This window comes from Anomaloglossus baeobatrachus, chromosome 12 (genome assembly GCF_048569485.1).
Source record: "Anomaloglossus baeobatrachus isolate aAnoBae1 chromosome 12, aAnoBae1.hap1, whole genome shotgun sequence".
NCBI lineage: Eukaryota > Metazoa > Chordata > Amphibia > Anura > Aromobatidae > Anomaloglossus > Anomaloglossus baeobatrachus.
In genome coordinates this window covers 41,326,335-41,354,002 of record NC_134364.1, presented here as the reverse complement: position 1 = coordinate 41,354,002, position 27,668 = coordinate 41,326,335, and the positions used below count along the sequence as shown (strand labels likewise).

The 27,668-nt window shown below is 48.0% G+C and overlaps 1 protein-coding gene across 1 annotated transcript in view; it reads right to left on the bottom strand.

Annotated features, from left to right (window-relative positions):
• STARD9 (StAR related lipid transfer domain containing 9) overlaps positions 1 to 25,161 on the bottom strand; it is a 252,380-nt gene extending 227,219 nt beyond the window's left edge. Inside the window, exon 1 of the mRNA XM_075330480.1 lies at positions 25,064 to 25,161. Within this exon, the coding sequence (XP_075186595.1) occupies positions 25,064 to 25,110 (47 nt within the window). The 5' untranslated portion in view covers positions 25,111 to 25,161. The remainder of the gene's footprint in view (positions 1 to 25,063) is intronic.
• Between the last annotated feature and the right edge of the window lie 2,507 nt (positions 25,162 to 27,668).

Sequence of the window (27,668 nt, the reverse complement as noted above, 5' to 3'; positions counted from 1 at the left end):
CTAACCCCGACCCAATCTCTGACTTATCTTGGCATGGAGTTTCATACTCTCTCAGCGATAGTGAAGCTTCCACTGGACAAGCAGTGCTCGCTACGGACTGCAGTGCAATCTCTCCTTCAGAGCCAGTCGCACTCACTGAGGCGCCTCATGCATTTCCTAGGAAAGATGGTAGCAGCAATGGAGGCAGTCCCGTTCGCGCAGTTTCATCTGCGCCCTCTACAATGGGACATTCTACGCCAATGGGACGGGAAATCGACGTCCCTCGACAGGACTGTCTCCCTCTCTCAGACTGCCAAGGACTCTCTGCGTTGGTGGCTTCTCCCCACCTCATTGTCACAGGGAAAGTCGTTCCTTCCCCCGTCATGGGCAGTGGTCACGACGGATGCGAGCCTATCAGGGTGGGGAGCGGTGTATCTCCACCACAGGGCTCAGGGGATGTGGACTCTGGAAGAGTCCACCCTGCAGATCAATGTTCTGGAAATCAGAGCAATCTATCTTGCCCTGCGAGCCTTCCAACAATGGCTGGAAGGCAAGCAGATTCGGATTCAGTCGGACAATTCCACGGCGGTGGCGTACATCAACCACCAAGGGGGAACACGCAGTCGCCAAGCTTTTCAAGAAGTCCAACGGATTTTGACGTGGGTGGAAAGCAGAGCGTCCACCATATCCGCAGTTCACATCCCAGGCGTGGAAAACTGGGAAGCAGACTTTCTCAGTCGCCAGGGCATGGACGCAGGAGAATGGTCCCTTCACCCGGACGTGTTTCAGCAGATCTGTTGCCGCTGGGGGACGCCGGACGTCGATCTGATGGCGTCACGGCACAACAACAAGGTCCCAGTTTTCATGGCACGGTCTCACGATCACCGAGCACTGGCGGCAGACGCCTTGGTTCAGGATTGGTCGCAATTCCGACTCCCCTATGTGTTCCCACCTCTAGCATTGTTACCCAGAGTTCTCCGGAAAATCAGGTCCGACTGCCATCGAGCCATACTCGTCGCTCCAGATTGGCCAAGAAGGTCGTGGTACCCGGATCTGTGGCATCTCACGGTAGGCCAACCGTGGACACTACCAGACCGTCCAGATTTGCTGTCTCAAGGGCCGTTTTTCCATCTGAATTCTGCGGCCCTGAACCTGACTGTGTGGCCATTGAGTCCTGGATCCTAGCGGCCTCAGGTTTATCTCATGAAGTTGTTGCCACAATGAGACAGGCTAGAAAACCATCCTCTGCTAAGATCTATCACAGAACGTGGAAGATATTCTTAGCGTGGTGCTTGGCTCAAGGGTTTTCTCCCTGGCCATTTGCATTGCCAATTTTTCTTTCCTTCCTGCAGTCTGGGTTGGAAAAAGGTTTGTCGCTTAGCTCGCTTAAGGGTCAAGTCTCCGCGCTATCCGTATTCTTTCAGAAGCGCTTGGCACAGCTTTCTAAAGTACGCACGTTTCTCCAAGGAGTTTGTCATATCGTTCCTCCTTACAAACGGCCATTGGAACCCTGGGATCTGAACAAGGTTCTCATTGCTCTCCAGAAGCCGCCTTTCGAGCCTTTGAAAGAGGTTCCCCTTTCTCGGCTTTCACAAAAGGTAGTTTTTCTTGTGGCGGTCACGTCTCTTCGAAGAGTGTCCGAGCTAGCGGCGTTATCTTGCAAATCTCCCTTCCTGGTGTTTCACCAAGACAAGGTAGTACTGCGTCCAATTCCAGAGTTTTCTCCCAAGGTGGTTTCTTCCTTTCATCTCAATCAGGATATCACTTTACCATCTTTGTGTCCGCATCCAGTTCACCAATTTGAAAAGGGTTTACATCTGTTGGACCTGGTGAGAGCACTCAGGATTTACATTTCTCGCACGGCGGCTCTACGCCGTTCTGATGCGCTCTTTGTCCTAGTCGCTGGTCAGCATAAGGGATCGCAAGCTTCCAAATCCACCCTGGCGCGGTGGATCAAGGAACCAATTCTTCACACATACCGTTCTGCTGGGCTTCCGATTCCATCTGGACTGAAGGCCCATTCTACCAGAGCCGTGGGTGCGTCCTGGGCATTGCGGCATCAGGCTACGGCTCAGCAAGTGTGCCAAGCGGCTACCTGGTCGAGTCTGCACACGTTTACCAAACACTATCAAGTGCATACCTACGCTTCGGCAGATGCCAGCCTAGGTAGACAGGTCCTTCAGGCGGCGGTGGCCCACCTGTAGGAAGAGGCTGTCTGACAGCCCGTTCATGTGGTATCTTTTTACCCACCCAGGGACTGCTTTTGGACGTCCCACTGTCTGGGTCTCCCAATTAGGAGCGAAAAAGAAGAAGGGAATTTTGTTTACTTACCGTAAATTCCTTTTCTTCTAGCTCCAATTGGGAGACCCAGCACCCGCCCTATTTGTTCTTAGGGTTTCGTTTTTCGGGTGCACATGTTGTTCATGTTGTTTCTTAAGTTCTCCGATCGTGTTATCGGATTGAATTTGTTTTAGAAACTGTTATTGGCTTTCCTCCTTCTTGCTTTGGTACTAAAACTGAGGAATCTGTACTCCTACGGGAGGGTGTATAGCCAGAAGGGGAGGGGCCTTACACTTTTAAGTGTAGTTCTTTGTGCGGCCTCCAGAGGGCAGTAGCTATACACCCCACTGTCTGGGTCTCCCAATTGGAGCTAGAAGAAAAGGAATTTACGGTAAGTAAACAAAATTCCCTTCTTTTTTAGCCCTCCCTAAAGCTTTGATAATCCAGAGGGAGTCATGTTTTTTCTCCAATACTCTCTGCAGTTCCCAGAACATACACTATTTTTATTAAATTTACAGTCCTACATAATAAAGTAGGGGGGGGGGGAGTCACAATTAGTGGTTTCCCCAAATAAATGCTCTAAAAAGATGCAGCAATTTGGAAGCTTTTGGTAACGTTTTGATAAACTTTGTATACTGGAGCATACTTAATACACTGCTTTTTCTCAGCATACTGTGGAGCTGATTCAGTTTCTAATTTTTGCAATGTTCATATGAATGAGGAGGATTTTTTTTTTAAACAAACAATTTAGCATTTTTGTATTTGTAACAATTTTTTCAGCAGTGAATTCACTATTAATAGCCAATAGTGGTGATAAATACATATTTTCGCCTAGAGAGCTGATTCCTTCTAATATAGCAGCAAGTTTGTTCCGAACAATTTAGAGCACAATATTTCGGCATTGGAATACAGCACATGCTTCAGTTTATTGTTTGTCCTCGGTATGCATTTTTTGGTCACAGAAATCATAAGTAATTCCACACCAAATAATTGGGAGCAGCTGATGAGTGTCGGAGAGGCAGGAATTCCTGGGAATCTCTATCCCAGTGTATTTGGCACAGATATAATAGACACAGTGTTGACAATGAACTCTGCAGCAAACCTTCTCCCGAGGTGGTGCTTTTCACATCATTGCCATTACTTCTTTTGTAGAGGAAATAATGTCTTTATTTTCAGGTCTCACGACACAGACTGGTTACAAATAAATCCTTTAATTGTCTATAGGAGAGGGTATTTTGTATTCTTTTAGAATAAATCATGGCGAGAGCCGAGATGTGTGATTACAGAGTAAAGCCTCTTTCAGACATTAGTGATTTTTCTTGTACGTGAAAAACAGTCCGAGTTCTATCAACATCACTAGAGTTTGGTCAGTGTCCATTTTTACCATCAGCGTTTTATCATTTTTCTTGGGGTGTGTGTGTGTGTGTGTGTGTGTATATAGACACACAGTATTTTTCGGATTATAAGACACACTTTTCCTCCCAAAAATTTGGGAGGAAAATGAGTGGTGCGTCTTATAAGCCGACTGTAGCTTACTGGGGAGGGGGGGGGGGTGGAGAGGGGTCACAAGAGGCAGGGACAATGCTGCGGGCAATGAGGCAGGGGCCACAGTTCTGAATGTAGGTGGTGTGGGCTTCAAATATGGCACCGGAAGCATGCGTGTGCGCAGACGGAGCTCTCTACTCTAGATCTCATCCACGCACGGGCTGACTCCGAGCCATTGATCTCCCAGCAGTGGACTTAGGAAAAATGACGCCCGAAGGTGGCGCGTGTGCAGATGCCATCTCTGTTTGTGATTAAGCCGATCGCTCAATCTGCGCATGCGCCGACTCCAGGGGCCATTTCTTTGAAGTCAGCACAGTTTCTGGACATTCCTTCACCCTCACAGCGCCGCACCCGCAGAGAGCATCTGGGACACCCACTGCATCGCCCTACTCCAGCACCGCCACTGCCTCCTGTGACCCCACTCCACCACCGCTGCAGTCACCCCCCTCCGTTAAGAAACTGCCGAATAAGGGCGCTCTCACACATTCGGCTTTTCGCCGGTTTGACGAATGCGGCGCACGCCAGTACAGTGTATACAGTACACTGGCAGCGCAACAAGCGCCTGTCATGTGACCGGAGCATGTGACCCGGAAGTTGCGGCGCTGCCATTGTATCATACTGTACTGGCATGCGCCACATCCGTCAAACCGGCGAAAAGCCAAATGTGTGAGAGCGCCCTAAGACTGACCCCATATTTTTCTTTTATTTTTTTTTTCTCTAAATTTGGGGTGCGTCTTATAAAACGAAAAATACGGTATAAACTGATGGACTTTTCTTTTCTCAGTCTTTTCCTATCAAAAACAGTCCTTGAAAAACAGATAACACATTGATATGGTATCCGGGTGCTTGCATTTAAAAGTTTGACCCCAGACTCGGATCAAAATCAGATATGTCTCCGTGATTTTGTGCCGACCACTCAGTCCCTAAAAATGCACAGAAATATGAACAGCACCATAGGCTTTATGCACATGATGATTACTTGGTTGCAGAATTTTCTGCATCTCCTGACAGAAAAGCGAGCGCTTTTGAGGTGCAATTTTGATGCGTTTTTCATGCATTTGAGGTTGACAACCCCTGGCAAAAAAAAAGCTAAAAGAATTTACATGCTGCCGTTTATTATCTGCACCAAATCTGCAAGGGAAAAATTAGCAATGTGTGCACAAAACTTCAGGATTCTCATTGACTTTTGCTGACATAAGGATAGGCATGGAGTTTTGTGACAAACTGGATAATAAAAAAAAAAATCAAAACCGCAGAGTGTGCACATGGCCTAATAACACAGACAGAGGTTGTATGAGAAAACATAACTTCTGAATGAGTCCTAATGGTGTAGTTTATTATCTGAAGACATCAGCACATAGCGACAGGAAATAATTTTGCAATCCAAGCGTTAGCTCTATCCAGTTCTTTGCCCTACTGTATTCTTCCTTAGAAGAACCAATAACGCTCAGTGCATATTGCGTTTGCACCTACTGCAGGGCAAATACATTCACGAGACAGTAGTCCAACAGTGGTCATCGTCTTGATGGATGCTGTGGTGTACATCCACTGAAGGACTTCATAGAAAAGCCGCACAATATTTTTTTTGCATTCTTCTGCACTTAAATAAGCCATATGTAGAGGCATACCGGCCAGACAGGCTTTTGGTCTCTGAGCCTATGAGGACGCTATGGTATATGCCATGAGCTTTTCCAGACGTACATGTTGAATGTATAGCACAAATGTAATTTGCATAGTGTCTGCTTATTATACAGTGTGTCCACCCATATCCTGTCCATTAACATGAGAACGGCAGTAGCTATAGGGTTAGAAGTGATGTCTAGGTATAGTAAAGTAGCCATGCGCTACGCAATGAAACAACCTATAGTGCCACCTGGTGGAAAACAACGGAGTTAGCATTTTTATCTCGAAAACGGAACGAGATAGAGAATAAAAGTGAATTACAAAATTGTAGGGCATCATCAATTCAATACGAATCGACACCTTGCATACAGAAATGCTATGATATGAAACCCATGACACCCCCCAAAACATTGAATGCTGGTCACGCATATGGCACTCATTTAACTTTGATGCTCAAAGTGGCCCCCGTCAGCCGTAATGCACATCTGGACTCTGGACAGCATACTGTATCTTGCTGCACGTTGTGCAATATGGTAGGTGACACGTTTGCACAAGCATCTGTGATACGTCGTCGTAGGACCTGCAATGTTGGTGGAGGGGGTCGCATACACCTGCTGTTTGATGTGACCTCACAGAAAGAAGTCCAATGGGGTCAGGTCAGGTGAGCGTGGAGGCCACTCCACACAGCCACCATACCCAATGACTTGTAGGAAGGTCTCCATGAGGTATCGCTTCACGTCCGCAGCCTTGTGAGTTTTACAGGTTCTAATCATAGCATTTCTGTATGCAAGGTATCGATTTGTATTGAATGGATGATGCCCTGCAACTTTGTAATTCACTTTTTTTCCCCTATATCTCGTTCCGTTTTCGAGATAAAAATGCTAACTCAGTTGTTTTCCACCAGGTGGCGCTATAGGTGAATTCATTGTGTAGCACACGGCTACTTTACTATACCTAGACACCACTTCTATGTCTATAGCTGCCGCCATTCACAAGTAAATGGTGGTGGACAGGATATGGGTGGACACACTGTAGAGTCAAGTCGCAGGAGTTAAGATCAGAGATTAAAGATAGTATATACCAGCTCAAAAATCTGAAAAATAAAATAGCAGACCCTGCCCTGCAAAGGTTTTTGTTTTGTTTTTTTATTTCCCCACAAAAATAATGTGCAAGACAGATGTAAACTGATAAAAGTAGAAGCAAAGCCTTTGAACACTCCTGTGCCATAAATCCATCATACATCTTCTCAACCACCTTGGGAATTAGATGATTTTGACCAGAAGTTTGCATCATTATATAATAGCAAAGATGATGACTGGAGGAACGATTGGGCTTGTCATAGAATCATGACCCTTTGCTTGATGTTTTTGGTATGTTTTATACTATTAAGACTCGTTATTTATGTTCATGGAGCTTTTACACAAGAGAATAAGTGCAGGAAGCTTCATATACACTTTAATGGGTGTCCATGAGAAGTGAGGATGTGGTCACCGAGAAGCGGCCACATGGACGCCAACACAAAATGTTAGATCAAGTCACGAGATTATCTCGAGAATTATATTTTGTGCATCTCAGTATTAAAACTGCCTTATAAAGTATTAGGAAGAGGAAAATAAAGAAACCAAACAAACACTTAGGTTATCTTGCTGTAGTAGAAACAGAAAAGCTTGGAGAAATGTCAGCGGCAGCGAGGCTAAGTCAGGACTGAGATAGTCTGTTATTTCTGTTGGCTCTTATCCAGCTAAACATCTGGTCCCACAGCTTCAAAACACTGGTATTTCCGCACAAGTAACGGCCTTACAGCCTCGAGATCTGCAGTCATGCAGAGATCTTACTCCACGTCTGGGAGACACAGATTTTGCATTTTATGAATTTTCCTTCTAGTGGAGTCTCAGAGAAAAGAGACAGAACTGTGCCCCTCTCTCCTATCCAGACTTCTGCTCAAGACTTAAGACTTCTCATTGCTTCAACTTCAAGTCAATCTGTCACCAGTAGTGGTGAGCGGGCAATACCATGCTCGGGTGCTCGTAACTAGTGATCAGCGGGCACAACCATGCTCTGGCACTCCGTACTCGTAACTAGTAATGAGGAGCACTACCATGCTCACATGCTCTGTACTCCTAATTAGTGATGAGCGAGCACTACCAAACTAAAAGGTGCTCTGTACTCGTAACTTGTGATGAGCGGGCACTACCATGGTCTGGTGCTCTGTACTCATAACTAGTGATTAGTGAGCACTACCATGCTCAGGTGCTCGCAACTAGTGATGATCGGGCTCTACCATGCTCGGGTGCTATGTACTCGCAACTGATGATGAGCGGGCATTACTGTGACGGGGTGTACATCAGAGCAAAGAGAGACAACAGGCCGAGGATGATCCAACAGGTATACTAACAGGAATATAGGAACAGCACACGACAAGTCCAAATAAAACAGATTCGGGGGCACCTCCCGATAATCCAAAGTGCCAGATCACGACGAAATAGTCCTCTTCAGAGTCCCAGAAATCCCACACAATCCACTGGACGGCGAGATCTGTCCGCAGAATCAGATCTCGCTCCCTTCCTCTTCAAAACTCAGCTCCCAACTGCATTTAGAAACAGGAGTGAATTGTCTGAGCTCGTGGGCCCGCCCCTCAAGGGTAGGGGTCTATGCAATGGTTGGGCCCACTAGAAGGTTGGCTCAGAGATGTCTACAGGTTTGTGTAGTTGGCGTTATCCACTGCTTACGAAACAATGAGAAGTTCCCCTGGCTGTGTGGACAAGAGATAATTGCATTATGGGCCCAGAGACACAGGAGATGGGGGGGGAAGGTATGGTTACTTACATCCCAAGACATAGTATTACAGCAAATACAGTGAGAAGGTAAAATACATCATGACAATTCCTTCCCCTCCCAACTTGTGTACGTACTAGGGACCTCTACAGGTCGCTGGTTAAGTACACGCAGGCATGGCTGACAGGACTCAAGGCTCCTCTTGCCTGGACAGTCCATCTGCATTTTGGTGTTGGCTGCCCCTTCTATACTGTATGGTAAAGTTATAGGGCTGCAGAGCCAGGCTCCATCGCAGTAATCGTCCATTGTCCCCAGAGACTCTGTTCAGCCAGGTGAGGGGATTGTGATCAGTAACCACAGTGAATTCCCGTCCATACAGATACGGCCGTAGTTTCTTAAGGGCCCACACTACAGCCAGACATTCTTTTTCAACAGTTGCATAGGCCACTTCTCGGTCCAGCAGTTTCCTGCTGAGGTAGGCAATGGGGTGTTCGTCCCCAGCTGCATTCACCTGGCTGAGGACAGTTCCCAGTCCATAAGCAGAGGCGTCCGTTTGCACAATAAATCTCCGCTTGTAGTCTGGAGCAGCCAGGACAGGATCGCAGACCAGAGCGTCCTTCAGCCGGTTAAAAGCCTCATCACAGGCTGGAGTCCAGATCACCAGCCGGGGCATTGTTTTCTTGGTCAGGTCGGTAAGAGGCTTGGCCACAGTGCTGAAATGAGAAACAAATTTTCGGTAATAACTGGCAGTGCCCAGAAAAGCCATAACTTGTTTCTTAGTTTAGGGTACAGGCCAGTCTCAGCCTGGATTTTGGCAGGCTCAGGACGGAGCTTCCCTCCTCCCACTCTATGCCCTAGGTACTGGACTTCCCCCATCCCCAATTGGCATTTATCGGGTCGAATAGTTAGGCCGGCTGCAAGAATCAGGTCCAAAATAATGGCTACTTGATTCAGATGTTCCTCCTATGTGTGGCTGAAGACGGCGATATCATCCAAGTAGGCACAAGCAAAGTCACCACATCCCCGGAGGATCTGATCCACCATTCTCTGGAAGGCGGCCGGGGTATTTTTCATTCCAAAAGGCATGCTTAGAAATTCATACAGACCAAAAGGAAGTTATAAAAGCGGACCATTCTCTCCCTTCACCCGTTAGAGGGATCTGCCAGTATCCCTTACTGAGATCCAAGGTAGTGACATATCGGGACCCAGCCAGTCGGTCTAGAAGTTCGTCAATACGAGGCATTGGGTAAGGATCGCTACGATCGACGGTATGGTCGTTTAGTCGCAGATAGTCCACACAAAATCGAGTACTCCCATCCTTCTTGGGTACTAACACCACAGGGGAGGCCCAAGGGCTATGGGAGGCCTGGATTACCCCAAGCTGTAACATCTCCTCCAGTTCGTGCTGCATGGTGTTTCGAACTGATTCAGGTACCCGGTAAGGAGCCAGTTGTATGGGACGGATGCCCTGAGTGTCCACATGATGTTGGGTGACGGTGGTTCGACCTGGTTGGGATGAGAAAGCAGCCCGTCTCTGTTGAAGCACTTCCAGCATCTGGATTTTCTGTAAGGAGTCCAGGTAATCTCCCAGGGGAACCTGTTCCACAGTGGATGGGGCTCTCGCTGCTTCCACGAGATCAGGTAGAGAGGCCTCATCCTCTTGACCATCTTCTGAAGCCAACCGACAGCTTGCTATCATTGGAATGTTCCGGTCACGGTACTCCTTAATCATATTCACATGGACAGTCTTTTGCCTTAGCCCCTGATCATCTAAAGCAAGAAGGTAATTGGTATCATTCAGTTTTCTGAGAACCCGGAAGGGACCCTCCCATGTGGTCTGCAGTTTATTCTGCCGATGGGGAACAATCATTAAGACTTGTTGTCCTTCTACAAACTCCCTTTTGAATTGCTTGTGGTTGAATTACTCGGGGATCGGCTATGGTGAGGAAAGCCCCAGTGTCACGGAAGCCAACAACTTTTTGGCTATCCAGCACGACCTCCTGTAGATGTTTGTCCTGAAGATCAGAAGAACAGGTGGCTGGAGCTCGCACCCCATAGACTCCGGGTAGGGGAGCCATGATATCTGAGTCACTTGGCAAGTCATCAGACACAGAATCCAGCTCTTCTCCTGGTGAAGGTGTCTGTAGATAATGAACAGGCAAAGGCGGTCTGTAGCTGTTCTGTCTCCGAACACCTGGACATTGGAATTGCATGTGCCCAGGCTGCCCACACCCATAACATCTGCGCTCTGGGATTCTTCCTCCACGTCGTATTCCCAAAGGTGGAGCATGAGTAATGCGAGGCATAGTCACACGAAGGTCCCCATGAGTTGACGGTCTAGGGTGATGGTGAACATTGGGGCCAGAAGGACCAGGGGCCGCCAGCGTTGGGGGGTTGGTGGTTTTTTTCTCACTGGGTAGTAGTTTTTTCCACTGAGGCTTGATGGTGAGAGCCTCATCAGCTAGAGCTGCAGCTTCCTCCACAGTGGCTGGTCTCCTTTCACGCACCCATTCCCGGATCTCAGCGGGGCACTTGAAGAAAAACTGCTCTTTTAGGAGGACCTGGAGAACGGTCTCCAAGGTTAAGGCCTCCTCTGCCTCCAGCCAACGATGCCACAGATGTTTGAGTTTGTGGGCATACATCTTGAAGGACACTTCCTCATCATGTGCTAAAGTACGGAACTGAGTCCTGTAAGTGTCTGGCGTTACAGCATAATGTTCTAGAATAGTCTGTTTAATATCCGCATACTCACAGTTCCACCGAGGGTCCATAGCTCTCTAGGCTGCAGCAGCTCCACCCTCTAAGAGCCCAACCAGATGCCGGACGCGCTCCCTTTCTGGGACTTCCATTAATCGACACTGATGCTCAAAGTCCTGGAAGAAGCCCTCAATGTCACCAGCAGCCTCATTAAACTGCGTGAAGTCTTTGCGGGACACCCTGGGAAGTTCCCTCATGATGGGTGCTGGGGTTACAGTCTGTCTGGAACCTCTCGCGGCTTCCACAGCGAGCTGCTTATCCAGCAGTGCCATCTCCTCCATCCTGCGCTCCTTCTCTTTAGCTCCACGCATGACCTCCATCTTATATTCTATGGTGGTCTCCTCTCCCAGCAAGGCCATCTCCTCCTCGTACCACACAACCCATTGACTTTTTTGGGTATTTACCTCCGGCTCCCGTCTTTGCTCCCCTTGCTGTGGAAATTGTTCCTCGGTGCCATCTTGCAGGCAAGCGGTTTCCAATGCCTCAATTAGTTGCTCCTTAGAGAGTCCTTTGTAGCCGACACCTAATTCACGGGCCTTTGTTTGTAGGCTCACCACAGTCCAGTTCCTGTATCCTGAGGTTCTGGTTTCAGACGTTGATTGGCCGTTGTCCTCCATTTCTTCTACTCTGATCCCGCTGCTTTCCAGATTTACTTGGTTTAGCCAGAGGTCCAATGATATCAACAGCTACTCTTTGAAAGGGTTCTTCTATTATAGGGAGCGGTTGCAGGGGTGCCTTTGGGCGATCTCCGGGTCGCCCTCTACGCTGACATATGTCACAAGTTTGGCAGAAATGCGCCACTGCTTGGGAAATCCCCGGCCAATAAAAAGTTTGAGTCAATCGTCTCTCGGTGCGGGTTTTGCCTTGATGGCCAGCCGTAGGAATGTTATGAGCCAGGTGTAATAGGGGAATTCTGTACTTCTGAGGAACAATCAGCTGTTTGCTATAAGTCCAGGGCTTATATAGGGAGTCGGCATTGGCAACCCGATACAGAAGTCCATTTTCTCTGATAATTCTTTCTCCGTTCTCCCCTAGCTGCCCTATTTCAGCTCGGGCTCTAAAACTAGCAAGGGTGGGGTCAGTCTCTACTTCTTGTCTAAACTGAACTTTATCCCAAGTAACATTCATATTATCCCCACAAGAAGAATCACTCACCGGCTGTAATGGCAGTTCTGGTGGCCTCATTTCCATGGATGGGTTGTACACGTCCACATGGGCTGCTCTCTTGGCTTGACTTCTTTTTACCGCACCGACAAAGTGGCAATGAAGATTGCCCACATCATTTCCTAGAAGAACGTCTGCAGGGAGGCCGCTCATCACACCGGCCACACATTGTTTTGCCCCAAAGCCATAATCCAGGGTCACACTCGCTCTTGGAATATATCTCTGGGTACCTCCTGCCAGTTCAATGGCAATTCAGCCTGGGCACAATTACCATGCTCAGATACTCGTAGATAGTGATGAGCGGGCACTACCATGCTTGGGTGCTCAGTACACGTAACTAGTGTTGAGCAAGCACTACCATGCTCCGGTGCTCGCAACTAGTGATGAGCGGGCACTACCATGCTCAGATTCTCGCAGATAGTGATGAACGGTCACTACCATGCTCGGGTGCTCAGTAGTCATAACTAGTGATGAGCGAGCACTACCATGCTACTCTAATCCAACTCCTCAGTGCTGGTAACGAGCAGTTGGATGCTTAGATGGGCGCAACTAGTGTACTGAGTATAATGGAAGTCAATGGAACCTGAAGACTCACCTCTTCCGACAAGCCTACAACCTGCCGTACCCCTCAGTCTGATACAGCGCCGCATGACCAGCCCTACCCTCACCTACTGTATCGCACCTATTCCATGTAGACTGTGTGCCCTCGCGGGCAGGGACTTCTATCCTCTATCCAGTCTGTGCCTTGTATTGATTATATTACTTGTCCTTATTATGTACACCCCTTTCACATGTAAAGCGCCATGGAGTTGATGGCGCTATAATAATAAATAATAATAATAATGGGGTACTTGAGCATTTTTCAGGAAGACTTACAAGAAAAATGTTTGATTCCCCCATTGACTTCTATTAGACTTGGGTACTCAAGTAGTGCCCATCCAAACATGCAACTGCTCATTACGAGTAATGAGCACCCGAGCATGGTAGTGCTCACTCATCACTAGTTACCAGGTTTTTTCTACCTCATCTGTGAGCAGCATGGTGCACAAAGAGAAGCCTCAATTACAGCAATTTATCACTTAGTTTACTTGATGCAGCAGTTGTGATAGAATTAGAGATTTTAGATCTAACATGTAGCAGAGCTAAGAAAGCTGCCGCTGTCCACACCACAGCTCTCTTTGAACATTGTCTATTGACAATGAGCTGCTAATTAGAGCTAGGGGTGTGGCTGAAATAGGACACAGGAGGCAGCAAGTCTAGTAGTGATAAGCTCCTGCTGATAAGACACACATTGTAATGAAAGAACATATAGGTTAATAAGTGATGTCCTCGAAATCAGGGTCTCAGTCCCTACATCATGTTGCCTTCAGATTACATAGCAGAAACCTACTGACAGATTCCCTTTAAAGCAAGACATGTAAAACTTAGGCCATGTTCACACACAGTCTGCAATCGTGGCAAAGAAATGTGGCATTTTATACACCATTGACATGCTTCAGAAAAAGATCCATGCTGAATGCGGATGTATAGGGAAGGAAGAGGAGGAAAGCAGAGTGTTGTACTCAGGATAGAGAGAGCCATACAGGTGGAGATGTATATGGGGAGCAGAGGTGTATCAAGAGTGGAGAGAGTCACAGAGGATGGAGATGTATTGCAGGAGAAGATTGTAACAAGGATGGATATAGTCACAAGGGATGGAGATTAATAGAGAGAGGAAAGTGTCGTACCCAGGGTAGAGAGAGTCACAGAGGATAGAGACGTACATGGGGAGAGCAGAGTCTTGTACCCAGGGAGGAGAGAGTCACAGAGGATAGAGAAGTACATGGGGAGAGCAGAGTCTTGTACCCAGGGAAGAGAGAGTCACAGAGGGTAGAGACGTACATTGGGAGAGCAGAGTCTTGTACCCAGGGAGGAGAGAGTCACAGAGGATAGAGACGTACATGGGGAGAGCAGAGTCTTGTACCCAGGGAGGAGAGAGTCACAGAGGATAGAGACGTACATGGGGAGAGCAGAGTCTTGTACCCAGGGAGGAGAGAGTCACAGAGGATAGAGACGTACATGGGGAGAGCAGAGTCTTGTACCCAGGGAGGAGAGAGTCACAGAGGATAGAGACGTACATGGGGAGAGCAGAGTCTTGTACCCAGGGAGGAGAGAGTCACAGAGGATAGAGACGTACATGGGGAGAGCAGAGTCTTGTACCCAGGATACACCGTCACAAAGATGTTTTGGAGGAGGAGTGTGTATTGTGAGTCAGAGGGGCTAGAAATGTAGAAGGGGAGCAAAATGTTGTATTAAGAGTGACACATGTATATGGAGAGTACAATGATGTACCAATCAGAGTAACACATGGAGGATGGAGAGAGTCATATTAAATAGGCATGAAAAAGGGGAGCAGAGTTATGCACCCAGGGTGGCACAGATTTTCTTTAGCGTCCCTTTATCCCTATATCATCTAACACTTTTTGAATGTAGCTCAGAAAATCCCTTCAGTTACGAGAGTAAGAAGACTCTGAAGACTGTCGAGTAAGAAGACTCTGAAGACTGTCGAGTAAGAAGACTCTGAAGACTGTCGAGTAAGAAGACTCTGAAGACTGTCGAGTAAGAAGACTCTGAAGACTGTCGAGTAAGAAGACTCTGAAGACTGTCGAGTAAGAAGACTCTGAAGACTGTCGAGTAAGAAGACTCTGAAGACTGTCGAGTAAGAAGACTCTGAAGACTGTCGAGTAAGAAGACTCTGAAGACTGTCGAGTAAGAAGACTCTGAAGACTGTCGAGTAAGAAGACTCTGAAGACTGTCGAGTAAGAAGACTCTGAAGACTGTCGAGTAAGAAGACTCTGAAGACTGTCGAGTAAGAAGACTCTGAAGACTGTCGAGTAAGAAGACTCTGAAGACTGTCGAGTAAGAAGACTCTGAAGACTGTCGAGTAAGAAGACTCTGAAGACTGTCGAGTAAGAAGACTCTGAAGACTGTCATCCACACTGAGGAGACAATAGAGATGCTACATGGTAGAAAACAAGCAGACTGCCTGGGGTGTAACTACAATAGGTGCAAGGGTTGAAATTGCACCTAGGCCCTGGAGCCTAAGGGGGCCACAAAACTCCCTTTGGTCCATATGAAAATACCAATACTATTAAATAATTGCAATAATTGGGGGCCCCGTTGGAGCTTTTGCATTGAGGGCCATGAGCTTCAATTTACAACAGTAGAAAGCGCATTATGCCGATTACAAGAAAAGGAGAAGCCTACAGTAAATGACACTTCTCACCTCCTCAGCTGGTATTACTATGCCAAAAGCACAACACAATACAAGAATGGCTCCAAAATGACAGTAAGTAAATACAGAAGGACAGGTAACACATACCAGAGAACAATGGCCCTGGTCACAGTAAACTAGGACTTTGATATTACAGTAGCCAAGGCAAAGCTTACAATCATGTAGCGCAAAACAGATCCCTGTCCGATCGCTTCCCGTACTGGTTATTCCTGCTTTATCTGTCAAAGTAAGAGACAAGTCTAAAGCTGGGTTTACACACAAACTTTCTAGCGATCCAACCTGCGATCTCAACCTAGCCGGGATCGCTACAAAGTCTCTGGTGTGCTGTCAAACAGGCAAACCTGGCCAACGACGCAACAACGATCCGGACCTGCAGAGCGACCTAGCTGGTTGTTGGGGACGTTGTAAAGCTGCTATTTGAAAGGGAAGTCGCTGTAAAGTCCCCTTTACACGCTGAAATTTTCTAGCGATGCATGCTGCACAGCGGGAAACAAAGGACCTAGGAATGGTCCTGAACGATTTGTAGCGATCACAACTTCACAGCAGGGGCCAGGTCGCTGATGTGTTTCACACACTGCAATGTCGCTGGGGAGGTCGCTGTAACATCACAAAACCGGTGACGTTACAGCGATGTCGTTTGCGATGTTGCAGTGTGTAAAGCCACCTTAAGGGTGCGTGCCCACGATCAGTGTTTGCAGCGTTTTCGACGCAGCATGCTTAAGCTGCGTCCATAACACTGTGTTGTACGGTACAAGCATAGTGGATGGATTTCTAGAAATCCTGTGTCCACTGTGCTTTTTTTCCCCGCAGCAAATACTGAACTGTGGTGCAGTTTTCCAGACCGCAACATGTCAATTGTTTGCTGCGGAATTGCATGCGTCTTCCGTAGGGAGAACACAAGCGAGAGACCGAAGCGCACTGAACCCTGATTATGGGCACGAGCAGCAGCGGTCTCCTGCAAAGAAGACTTGTGGCCCCGCAGATCAGGACCTGCTGCATCCAGGATGAAGTGAGTCCTGATCGTGGGCACATACCCTTAAGCATTGAGCTCCCATCTGCTGAAAGAAACGTTTCCATGATAGTTACCATAATTGCTTATAATAATGTAATTGACAAACTGCACATAAATACATAATATAAATATATAAAATATATTTATATAAAATATACACACACACACACACCTCTGTACTAGTCATGAGCTATAGATACTGTTACAGCAGAATAACAGTTTGCACAAACCCTACTTGTTCATCCATTGACAATGAGAAGATCACACAGCCCCCCGTCTGGATAAGGCGGGCCTGGGCTGCCGACGAAAGCCCACGTAAGGCGGGCCTGGGCTGCCGACGAAAGCCCACGTAAGGCGGGCCTGGGCTGCCGACAAAAGCCCACGTAAGGCGGGCCTGGGCTGCCGACAAAAGCCCACGTAAGGCGGGCCTGGGCTGCCGACAAAAGCCCACGTAAGGCGGGCCTGGGCTGCCGACAAAAGCCCACGTAAGGCGGGCCTGGGCTGCCAAACTCTCCACTATGGTCAAAATATGAGAATCCTGAAAAGCCCAACCAATTCCAAGACAATGGAATTTTCTCAAGGTGTATAAAAGTTGCCAAAAATATTGAAATTTAGAACATCAGAATTAAAATTCCAAAATGAATACTTGTGGATTTTGAGAAAGATTATTACACCAATTTAACTCTATATAATGGCACGTGTGCAAGACACTAAAGGCCCCGTCACACACATAGATAAATCTTTGGCAGATCTGTGGTTGCAGTGAAATCATGGACATATTGTTCCATTTGTACACGGCCACAAACCTGGCACCGATTGTCCACAATTTCAGATCTGCCACAGATCTATCTCTGAGTGTGACAGGGCCTTAACTTTCAGTAGGAGAAAAGAGCATGATGCTTCTCAAGCCCCAAATAAGAGCAAAGTTTAGTAAATGCTTGCTATTCCCATAAAATAATTGTAGATAGTCATTTTGTAGATACTGTTTCTCTAGAAAATAAATCTGAAAATTGATAAAGGGGTATTTGTTTTGATCAGTACTTTGAGGCCAAAACCAGTAGTGGCTCCAAAACACAGAACAAGTGTCAATCTTCCAATCATAGTATTTGCCTGTAATTGCCACTCCTGGTTTTGGCATATAAAACACTTATGCAAAATACTGATGGACGTTGACCAATTTTCTTAAAATTCTGGACAAACCGATTGAAGGAATCTCAAGAAAACAAAGGAAGATGGAAAATAAGCTGCTAGTCACATTTCTACTCTAATATGTCATTTGGATATGTAAATTGGTGGTATCAAAAGCTCACTTATTCCCACAATTAAAGGAAATCTGTCACCAGGCCTTTGCCATCCAACCTGAGAGCAGCCTAAAGTAGTAGCAGACACCCTGATTCCAGCAATGTGTCACTTACTGGCTACTTATTAAGTTTTGTTTTAAAAAAAAAAATGAATTAAAACAGGGATATTTTATTTATCAGAAGGAAATTATCACTAGAAGACTAGTAAATCTGCTGCCAGGTAGTTCTCCTTATTCATGACATCTATATAATGCCCCACACCACTAATCGGCTGATTTCTCTGTACACTGTACATAAGCAGGAAGATGCCAATCAGTGGTGTGGGCGGGCTTATACCCAGCTCAGCAGTCAGAGAACTGCTGGATCTGAAACAGAAAAAACAGTGATTTTATCAAAATGACAGCAAGCAACATGACTGGAATCAGAGTTTTGGCCCCTACATCATGCTGCTCTCAGATGGGTGTAGCATAAACTTGGTGACAAACTGGCTTTAAGAAACTGAATGGTGCAACAGGCACAAACGCCTCAATTAGGAAGGAGACTGGCCACTTTAGAGGTGGTAACATTGGCAAGAAGCGGGACACTACTGAATTAAAGATCTCTCCTTTCTTGATATCAGGGAAGTGAGAGCATGTAAGGCAGATGTGGGGATTGTGCCTTGTACTAGAAAGTTACTGTTAAAAAGAAGTATTTTTAGTTGGGCACAAAAAAAAAATTTGTTTAGAAGAACAGAGAGTCCTCAGTGGTTGATACCTTTTAATGGCTAACTGAAAAGATGGTAATAATAGCAGCTTTCCAGACTACTCAGGTCTCTTCATCAGGCATGGTATAACACAAAATCTGAAGTGTCATGTGTTATACCATGCCTGATGAAGAGACTTGAGTAGTCTCGAAAGCTTGCAATTATTACCATCTTTTCAGTTAGCCATTAAAAAGGTACCAACCACTGAGGACTCTGTTCTTTTAAACAAAATTTTTTTTATCTCTACTGGCTAACACAGTACAAAGATATATTTTACTTATATCTAGTTGGGCACAAACACCCATATAGACATTTCACTATTTTCATAAGAAAACAAAAAACAACCCTTTAATTATTGTTTTGGATGTTTCCTGCAGTGAATGGAAAATTACGGTAGAGAGTTAACCTCACAGGACAGATAAAACAGCTCCTCAAGAGACGCATTGTGCGGGATGCTCACTCATGCATCCGGACTACTCATAACACGGCACAGATCTATTCCAGACCACGTGAGGGACAGACACATTCCTCAAATTGTGAACAGAATTTCATACAACCTAAACTATGCGACATCTAGATTACAAGATATGAGGGATGTGGGACCTGCATAAACCGTGATCCTCCAATCCTCTGTTCATGAGCGAGCACAACCATGCTCGGGTGCTCAGTACTCGTAACTAGTGATGAGCGGGCACTACCATGCTCAGGTGCTCTGTACTCGTAACTAGTGATGAGCGGGCACTACCATGCTCAGGTGCTCTGTACTCGTAACTAGTGATGAGCGGACACTACCATGCTCAGGTACTCTGTACTCGTAACTAGTGATGAGCGGGCACTACCATGCTCAGGTGCTCTGTACTCGTAACTAGTGATGAGCGGGCACTACCATGTTCGGGTGCTCTGTACTCGTAACTAGTGATGAACGGGCACTACCATGCTCAGGTGCTCTGTACTGGTAACTAGTGATGAGCGGGCACTACCATGCTCAGGTGCTCTGTACTCGTAACTAGTGATGAGCGGACACTACCATGCTCGGGTGCTCAGTACTCGTAACTAGTGATGAGCAGGCACTACCATGCTCAGGTGCTCTGTACTCGTAACTAGTGATGAGCGGGCACTACCATGCTCAGGTGCTCAGTACTCGTAACTAGTGATGAGCAGGCACTACCATGCTCAGGTGCTCTGTACTCGTAACTAGTGATGAGCGGGCACTACCATGCTCAGGTGCTCAGTACTGGTAACTAGTGATGAGCGGGCACTACCATGCTCGGGTGCTCAGTACTCGTAACTAGTGATGAGCAGGCACTACCATGCTCAGGTGCTCTGTACTCGTAACTAGTGATGAGCAGGCACTACCATGCTTGGGTTCTCAGTACTCGTAACTAGTGATGAGCAGGCACTACCATGCTCGGGTGCTCAGTACTTGTAACTAGTGATGAGCGGGCACTACCATGCTCAGGTGCTCTGTACTCGTAACTAGTGATGAGCAGGCACTACCATGCTCGGGTGCTCTGTACTCGTAACTAGTGATGAGCAGGCACTACCATGCTCGGGTGCTCTGTACTCGTAACTAGTGATGAGCGGGCACTACCATGCTCAGGTGCTCAGTACTTGTAACTAGTGATGAGCGGGCAATAGTATGCTCAGGTGCTCAGTACTGGTAACTAGTGATGAGCGGGCACTACCATGCTCAGGTGCTCAGTACTTGTAACTAGTGATGAGTGGGCAATAGTATGCTCAGGTGCTCAGTACTGGTAACTAGTGATGAGCGGGCACTACCATGCTCAGGTGCTCTGTACTCGTAACTAGTGATGAGCGGGCACTACCATGCTCAGGTGCTCTGTACTCGTAACTAGTGATGAGCAGGCACTACCATGCTTGGGTTCTCAGTACTTGTAACTAGTGATGAGCGGGCAATAGTATGCTCGGTACTTGTTAAGAGCAGTTGGCAGCTCGGATGGGCTCAACTCGAGTACCCGAGTATGATGGAACTCAATGGGGAACTCAAGCATTTTTCAGGAAAATCCTCCCATTGACTTCCATTATGCTAAGGTACTTGAGTCGCGCACATTGGAGAGCGCAACTGCTCGTTAAAGGTACAGAGCATGATAGGATTAGTGATGAGCAGGCACTAACAGGTCATTTTCCAAGACATTGTACAGACAATAGGATGCTGGTATCACCCCAAATTGGCTTAAGATTCTACAACATAGAGTGGATTTAATAAAATTCCCTATACACAGATTGGGGGGGGGGGGTAAATAAGGATCTGGCACTTGGAACGTCTCTGATACTGGTGTTCTCAGGGAAAATACTGTGCGACCACTGGGGTCCAGATGTGTGTTTCTCCCTTTTCCCTATTAGAAACCCAGTTCCCCATTCTAGCCTCATGTTTATGGGAGACTTGGGAAAGATAGCGGTCAGCAGAAGGAACATGAGACAACAGCTCTCTCATGTATGCATGGCTGTAGAAAAAAAAAAAACAAAAGAAAAACCCAAACAATACTTTCCCAAAAACTGCAACGTGAAACCACCCACTGCAGCCACTTTTACCCCCTACTGTACATCAATCACTTTACCTTTGTGCTACTGTTTAACAAAAAAAGATACATATCGTATTATATATGTATTTATTAAAAGCATAAGGAGTAAGAAGCCACAAGACGTTCTTATTGCAATCATTGTATCTGACATCCTCAGGAGACGCAGACTTTTCCCTGACAATGATATTGCACAGAACGGCTATTCTCATATTGGAGGACTAGATTCTTTTTTGGTGCGGGGGGGGGGGGGGTAATGGAAGTCACGTGATTTCTCCCGTCCCAGCGGCTCTCCTCACATAATTTAAAACCCAGACGAGGGGGACTAGAAAACCAACAGGAAATGGATTTTAAGGAAGTATGCCTCGTTCTCGGATTCTCCAAACGTAGGACGTTTTGTAGAAAAATACTCTTATTATTACACAGGACAGATAATGCTCCGTGTCTCTGACTTCAGATTTCTTTCTGCAGTGACCACAGACAGATGAATCCAAGATGCTTTTAAGGCTGACATCTGTCTGAGACATTTCTGTCACCAACATGGGAAAAGAAAGCTCCATCCTCCTGGTCACTTGCATCCCACACAGACCCGAAATCACCCCTGTGGGTGTAAAGTAAGAGACCGGGATAAACAAAGTATCAATTATCCACTATCTAAGTAATTGTTAGGCTGCTTTCACACTTCCGTTTTTTTCCTTTACTTGCAATCCGTCGCCTTGAGAAAATATTGTATCCTGCAAAATAGTTTTCAGGATTCATTTTTTCCCCATTGACTTGTATTAACGACGGATTGCGACTGAAGGGCTTGCGTTGCATCTGTCCCGCGATGGATCTATGGTGGAATGACTGACCGTCGGGCAGAAGCAACGCACAATGCAACGTTTTTTCGAAAAAACGGATAGCATCGGCTCTGTCGACGACCGTCGTTAGTTATAATGGAAGCCTATGGACGCAGGAATCCATCTCTGTCTCTTCCCCCGATAGAAAAATTATATGAACCTATGGTGCATAACCTTTCTCTGGGAGAAAAAAAAAAAATGTATATAGTACAACGGATCCGGTTTTTCACAGGATCCATCGCATCATTTGTACCACTATCTGCGAAGGATCAGTCGCTTCAGTCACACAACGGATTGTGACGGAGGGGAAAAGATGGAAATGTGAAAGTAGCCTTAGATTGGTGCAAGTCCGACCACTGAGGTGCCCAACAATTGCCAGAATAGGGGTCTTGGCACACACTGCTTATTTCCAAAATATTACGTTACCCCCAAGTTATTTTAGAAGGCATAACTTACTGATCACTGGGGGTCCAACCACAGGGAGCCGCATGTGATAAACTCAGGGTTCTGTAACTGGATTCCTTCGCTACGTTCAAAACGGGACTTTGCAGAGACCAGTTCCCAGATCCTTGATGTTGGAATCAACAGGAGCCCCAGTGGTTGGACCCCCAGGGATCATTTAGTTACGATTTCTCGTCTGCATAAGGGAGAACAATGTTTACGGAATAACCCTTTAAAACGGAGCACCAAATGAGGAATCCTTTCTGCAATGGGAAGTAGAAATGGTGAAGCCCTCGGCTCCTTTGTTGGGGCCATAGCCTAGGCAGGTCCATACTACTCCTCCACGGCACCGGGGGCACACGGTGGGGAATCCAGTAGCTTGACCCTCGCAGCTCTTCCCAGTGCTGAGGATCAGGAGGATTCGTGTAAGGCCAGGGGTCACACTTGCGTGCGACTCGTGCGAGCATCGGATCGCACTGTCTGGACCGGCTGGCTTCTCTTCTGCCAGGAGCGGCTCCGCTGTATGCATTTCTATGATGCTGACCCACTCCTGTCAGAAGAGCCGCTGCCGGTCTGGGCAGAGCGATCCAATACTCGCACGAGTCACACGCAAGCGTGACTCCAGCCTAAAGCAGATGACATCAATGATCTCTGCCCTTGGGGTAAGAGAAAGGCCAAATCACGCAGCCAGGACTGGGAGGAGCACTGCTGCCATTTTCAATTTGTCAATAGATTTTGATGAGGAACAGTTATAATTGCGTGTTAGGAAGTGGTGGTAATTTCTTAGGCATGGGTTGTTCTAAAATATCAAATGGTGGCATCAGTGCTATATCTTGTGTCCCCAATGCAAAATCTCCAGAATCCCCCACCCTCAAGTATCAGCAGCCTATGTAGCCCTGGCCTTCTTATATGGAAGCTTTCCTCCTCCCTTTGTCTCCAGTGCCTAGATATAACTGTAACCCTAGTGCCCCCCAGCAGATCCAGCACCGGCACCCCCCCACCTGATCCCGCGCCGGTGACCCCCCTCCCTCCAGCACATCCCGCGCCGCAGTCCCCCCTCCCTCAACAGATCCGCAGTCCCCCCTCCCTCAACAGATCCAGCGCCGGTCCCCCCCGGTCCCTCCCTCAACAGATCCAGCGCCGGTCCCCCCCGGTCCCTCCCTCAACAGATCCAGCGCCGGTCCCCCCCGGTCCCTCCCTCAACAGATCCAGCGCCGGTCCCCCCCGGTCCCTCCCTCAACAGATCCAGCGCCGGTCCCCCCCGGTCCCTCCCTCAACAGATCCAGCGCCGGTCCCCCCCGGTCCCCCCCTCAACAGATCCAGCGCCGGTCCCCCCCGGTCCCTCCCTCAACAGATCCAGCGCCGGTCCCCCCCTCAACAGATCCAGCGCCGGTCCCCCCCGGTCCCTCCCTCAACAGATCCAGCGCCGGTCCCCCCCGGTCCCTCCCTCAACAGATCCAGCGCCGGTCCCCCCCGGTCCCCCCCTCAACAGATCCAGCGCCGGTCCCCCCCGGTCCCTCCCTCAACAGATCCAGCGCCGGTCCCCCCCGGTCCCTCCCTCAACAGATCCAGCGCCGGTCCCCCCCGGCCCCTCCCTCAACAGATCCAGCGCCGGTCCCCCCCGGTCCCTCCCTCAACAGATCCAGCGCCGGTCCCCCCCGGTCCCTCCCTCAACAGATCCAGCGCCGGTCCCCCCCGGTCCCTCCCTCAACAGATCCAGCGCCGGTCCCCCCCGGTCCCTCCCTCAACAGATCCAGCGCCGGTCCCCCCCGGTCCCTCCCTCAACAGATCCAGCGCCGGTCCCCCCCGGTCCCTCCCTCAACAGATCCAGCGCCGGTCCCCCCCGGTCCCTCCCTCAACAGATCCAGCGCCGGTCCCCCCCGGTCCCTCCCTCAACAGATCCAGCGCCGGTCCCCCCCGGTCCCTCCCTCAACAGATCCAGCGCCGGTCCCCCCCGGTCCCTCCCTCAACAGATCCAGCGCCGGTCCCCCCCGGTCCCTCCCTCAACAGATCCAGCGCCGGTCCCCCCCGGTCCCTCCCTCAACAGATCCAGCGCCGGTCCCCCCGGTCCCTCCCTCAACAGATCCAGCGCCGGTCCCCCCCGGTCCCTCCCTCAACAGATCCAGCGCCGGTCCCTCCCCTCCCTCAACAGATTCAGCACCGGTCCCCCCCGGTCCCTCCCCTCCCTCAACAGATTCAGCACCGGTCCCCCCCCCTCCCTCCCTCAACAGATCCAGCGCCGGTCCCCCCCACCCCTCCCTCAACAGATCCAGCGTAGATACCCCACCTTTAGCAGATCCCACGCCGATGTCCCCCCATCCAGCGCCAATGCCTCCCCTCCAGCAGATCCAGTGCCGGCCTCTATATTGGTTGACACACCTCGGTGTTACATGACCAGGTAATTGGAAAATTGCGCCATCCAATGAAGCCGGTTCTAGTCAGCTGAACGCTGCAGCCGATCACGGCGGTCCTGTACCATCCATACTGCCCTATAGCGGCTTGTACCCCATTTGCAGGAGAATGATAGCAGCCGAGTAGGGACTCCGTTAGTTTAAAACCCATTTTTAAGGTGGACAAGTTTAAAATAACTTATTAAAGTGGGAAGACTCCTTGAGAAGTCTTCCCCTGACTAAATTCAACCCATTCAGGGGATCCTTCCGTATTACAGGGGTGATATCCAGCTCCATACATGGGAAGTGGAGGATTTTCTGCCATTACTATCTGCACGTGTGCCACTACAACTCCCAGCATGCCCTGACTCTGCTGCCAGTCTCCTCACAGCTGCACTCACCTCCTGCTGAGCGGCCTCACCCGCAGCGCTACCCTCACATTGGCCATTGTGGCGGCTGCGGAGCCTCATGTCCCGGCTGTGCCGCCCGTGCCCGGAGCCGCCGTCCTCAGGAGTGAGCCTCCGCAGCGCACAACAATCCAATGCCTCGTCCGCTTACCACGCCCACCCCTATGTTGTGTGTTTTGGTTTGGTCCAGCCCATTGGGGAGCTGCCACTATGCAGCGATAGAAGGGGTGTGTCTGGGCTTGTAATCAGCTGTAACCAGGAGAAACACCTCAGCGTCCTCTCCTGTGACCCTGACGACGTCTCTGTAGTCTGCAGAGATGTGTGACAGAAGGGACAATGTCTCTTCAAGTAACACCACTATAATAAAGTTTTTGTCACACTTTCTTTGTGAACTTTGTCCCAAATTCATTGAAATTTCACATATATATGATGATTTTTTTTTCTTTTTTTGCAACCACGTTGATTATCTGGAGGTTTTTTACCTCAGTATTTGTAGCGAAAACGAGTAAGGGTTAATAAATACAGCAGTGGTGCCTGTGTTTATATCACTTTTCCTCTGATTTCCACACTCCTGGGTTTGACAAATCCTGACGTAAAAAAACTCACCAAATACTCGATGTGTGAACGTGGCCTTATTTACAGCTTTATAAACTTAGGCCGTGTGCACATGTTGAGTATTTGGTGCCTTTTTACCTCAGAATTTGCCAAAATCAGGAGTGGAACAATCAGTAAAATAATAGAAACACAGGCACGATGTCGGTATTGCTTACCCCCTTACTGGTTTTGGCTACAAAAAACTCACCAAATACTCAGCGTGTGCATGTGGCCTTACATACCGTTTATAAAACTTAGGCCGTGTGCACAAGTTGAGTATTTGGTGCCTTTTTACCTCAGTATTTGACAAAACCAGGAGTGGAACAATCAGAGGAAAAGTATAATAGATACATGGGCACCACCTCTGTATTTCTTGCCCCCTTACTGGTTTTGGCTACAAATACTGAGGTAAAAAAGTCACCAAATACTGAGGTAAAAAAGTCACCAAATACCGAGGTAAAAAAAAAAAAATCACTAAATACTCAGCGTGTGCCCGTGGCTTTAGATGTTGGGTAGTCTTCACCGGTGCCAAAAAATAAAGACCACCCCTTTATTGACGAGGGTGAGACGCTCGGCTTTTTATTTTCTTTTAGTGGTGTACGAGAAAATTACTGATGTTAAAACTAGAAACACTGACTGAACGCTGAGGAGATTTGGGACAGTTTTTCACGAACGAGAAGAACAAAAAGAGCAGACGTCTCAATGCGGCTTTATATTTGCCCGTGGAGCCTTTTTGCTGAGTTTTTGTAGCAGAACCTGAGTGGAAACTTTACGTTTTTGAGGAGGATTTGGAGAAGTTCTGCTCAGATTTCTGCTTCAAAAACTCAGGAAAAAAAAGAGAATCAGTCCCCAATTCATCAATAATGGCACTGTTCACACCAGTCGTGATGAGGGGGTGCCGTGGGATCTCTGTTTGTCGTCAAAGACTGGAGGGATATCTGTATAGCCAAGGGCAGCGCGGCCCATCGTCATTTTCAGCAACCCATCGGAAGTGGCATCAAAAAACTTGGTAAAAAGCATGGTAGTGCCCGCTCATCACTAGTTACGAGTACCGAGAATGGTAGTGCCCGCTCACCACTAATTACGAGTACCGAGGATGGTAGTAGTGCCCACTCATCACTAGTTTTGAGTTCCAAGCATGGTAGTGCTCGCTTATCACTAGTTATGACTACCAAGCATGGTAGTGCCCGCTCATCACTAGTTTAGGATACCGAGCATGGTAGTGCCCGCTCATCACTAGTTAAGGATACCGAGCATGGTAGTGCCCGCTCATCACTAGTTATGAGTACCAAGCATGGTAGTGCTCGCTTATCACTAGTTATGAGTACCAAGCATGGTAGTACCCGCTCATCACTAGTTAAGAGTACCGAGCATAGTAGTGCTCGCTTATCACTAGTTATAGGTACCAGGCATGGTAGTGCCCGCTCATCACTAGTTACGAGTACCGAGCATGGTAGTGCTCGCTTATCACTAGTTATGAGTACCAAGCATGGTAGTGCTCGCTTATCACTAGTTACGAGTACCAAGCATGGTAGTACCCGCTCATCACTAGTTACGAGTACCGAGCATGGTAGTGCTCACTTATCACTAGTTATGAGTACCAAGCATGGTAGTGCTCGCTTATCACTAGTTACGAGTACCAAGCATGGTAGTACCCGCTCATCACTAGTTACGAGTACCGAGCATGGTAGTGCTCGCTTATCACTAGTTATAGGTACCAAGCATGGTAGTGCCTGCTCATCACTAATTACGAGTACCGAGCATGGTAGTGCCCGCTCAGGTGGATTGTGCTTTGGTGCCAGATTTGGAGCTGAAAATTATGTCCACCAGACACGGCAACTTCCTCTACATCATTGTAGTCAATGGCCCCTAGTGAAAACGTCCAGATACCGTTTTCCAGGACTTAAAGGGAACCAGTCACCAGACTTTCCCAGTATAAACTGAAGCCGCCACCTTTATCTATTACCATAGTCCAGATACCTGTATCTAATCCCTGACACCCTCC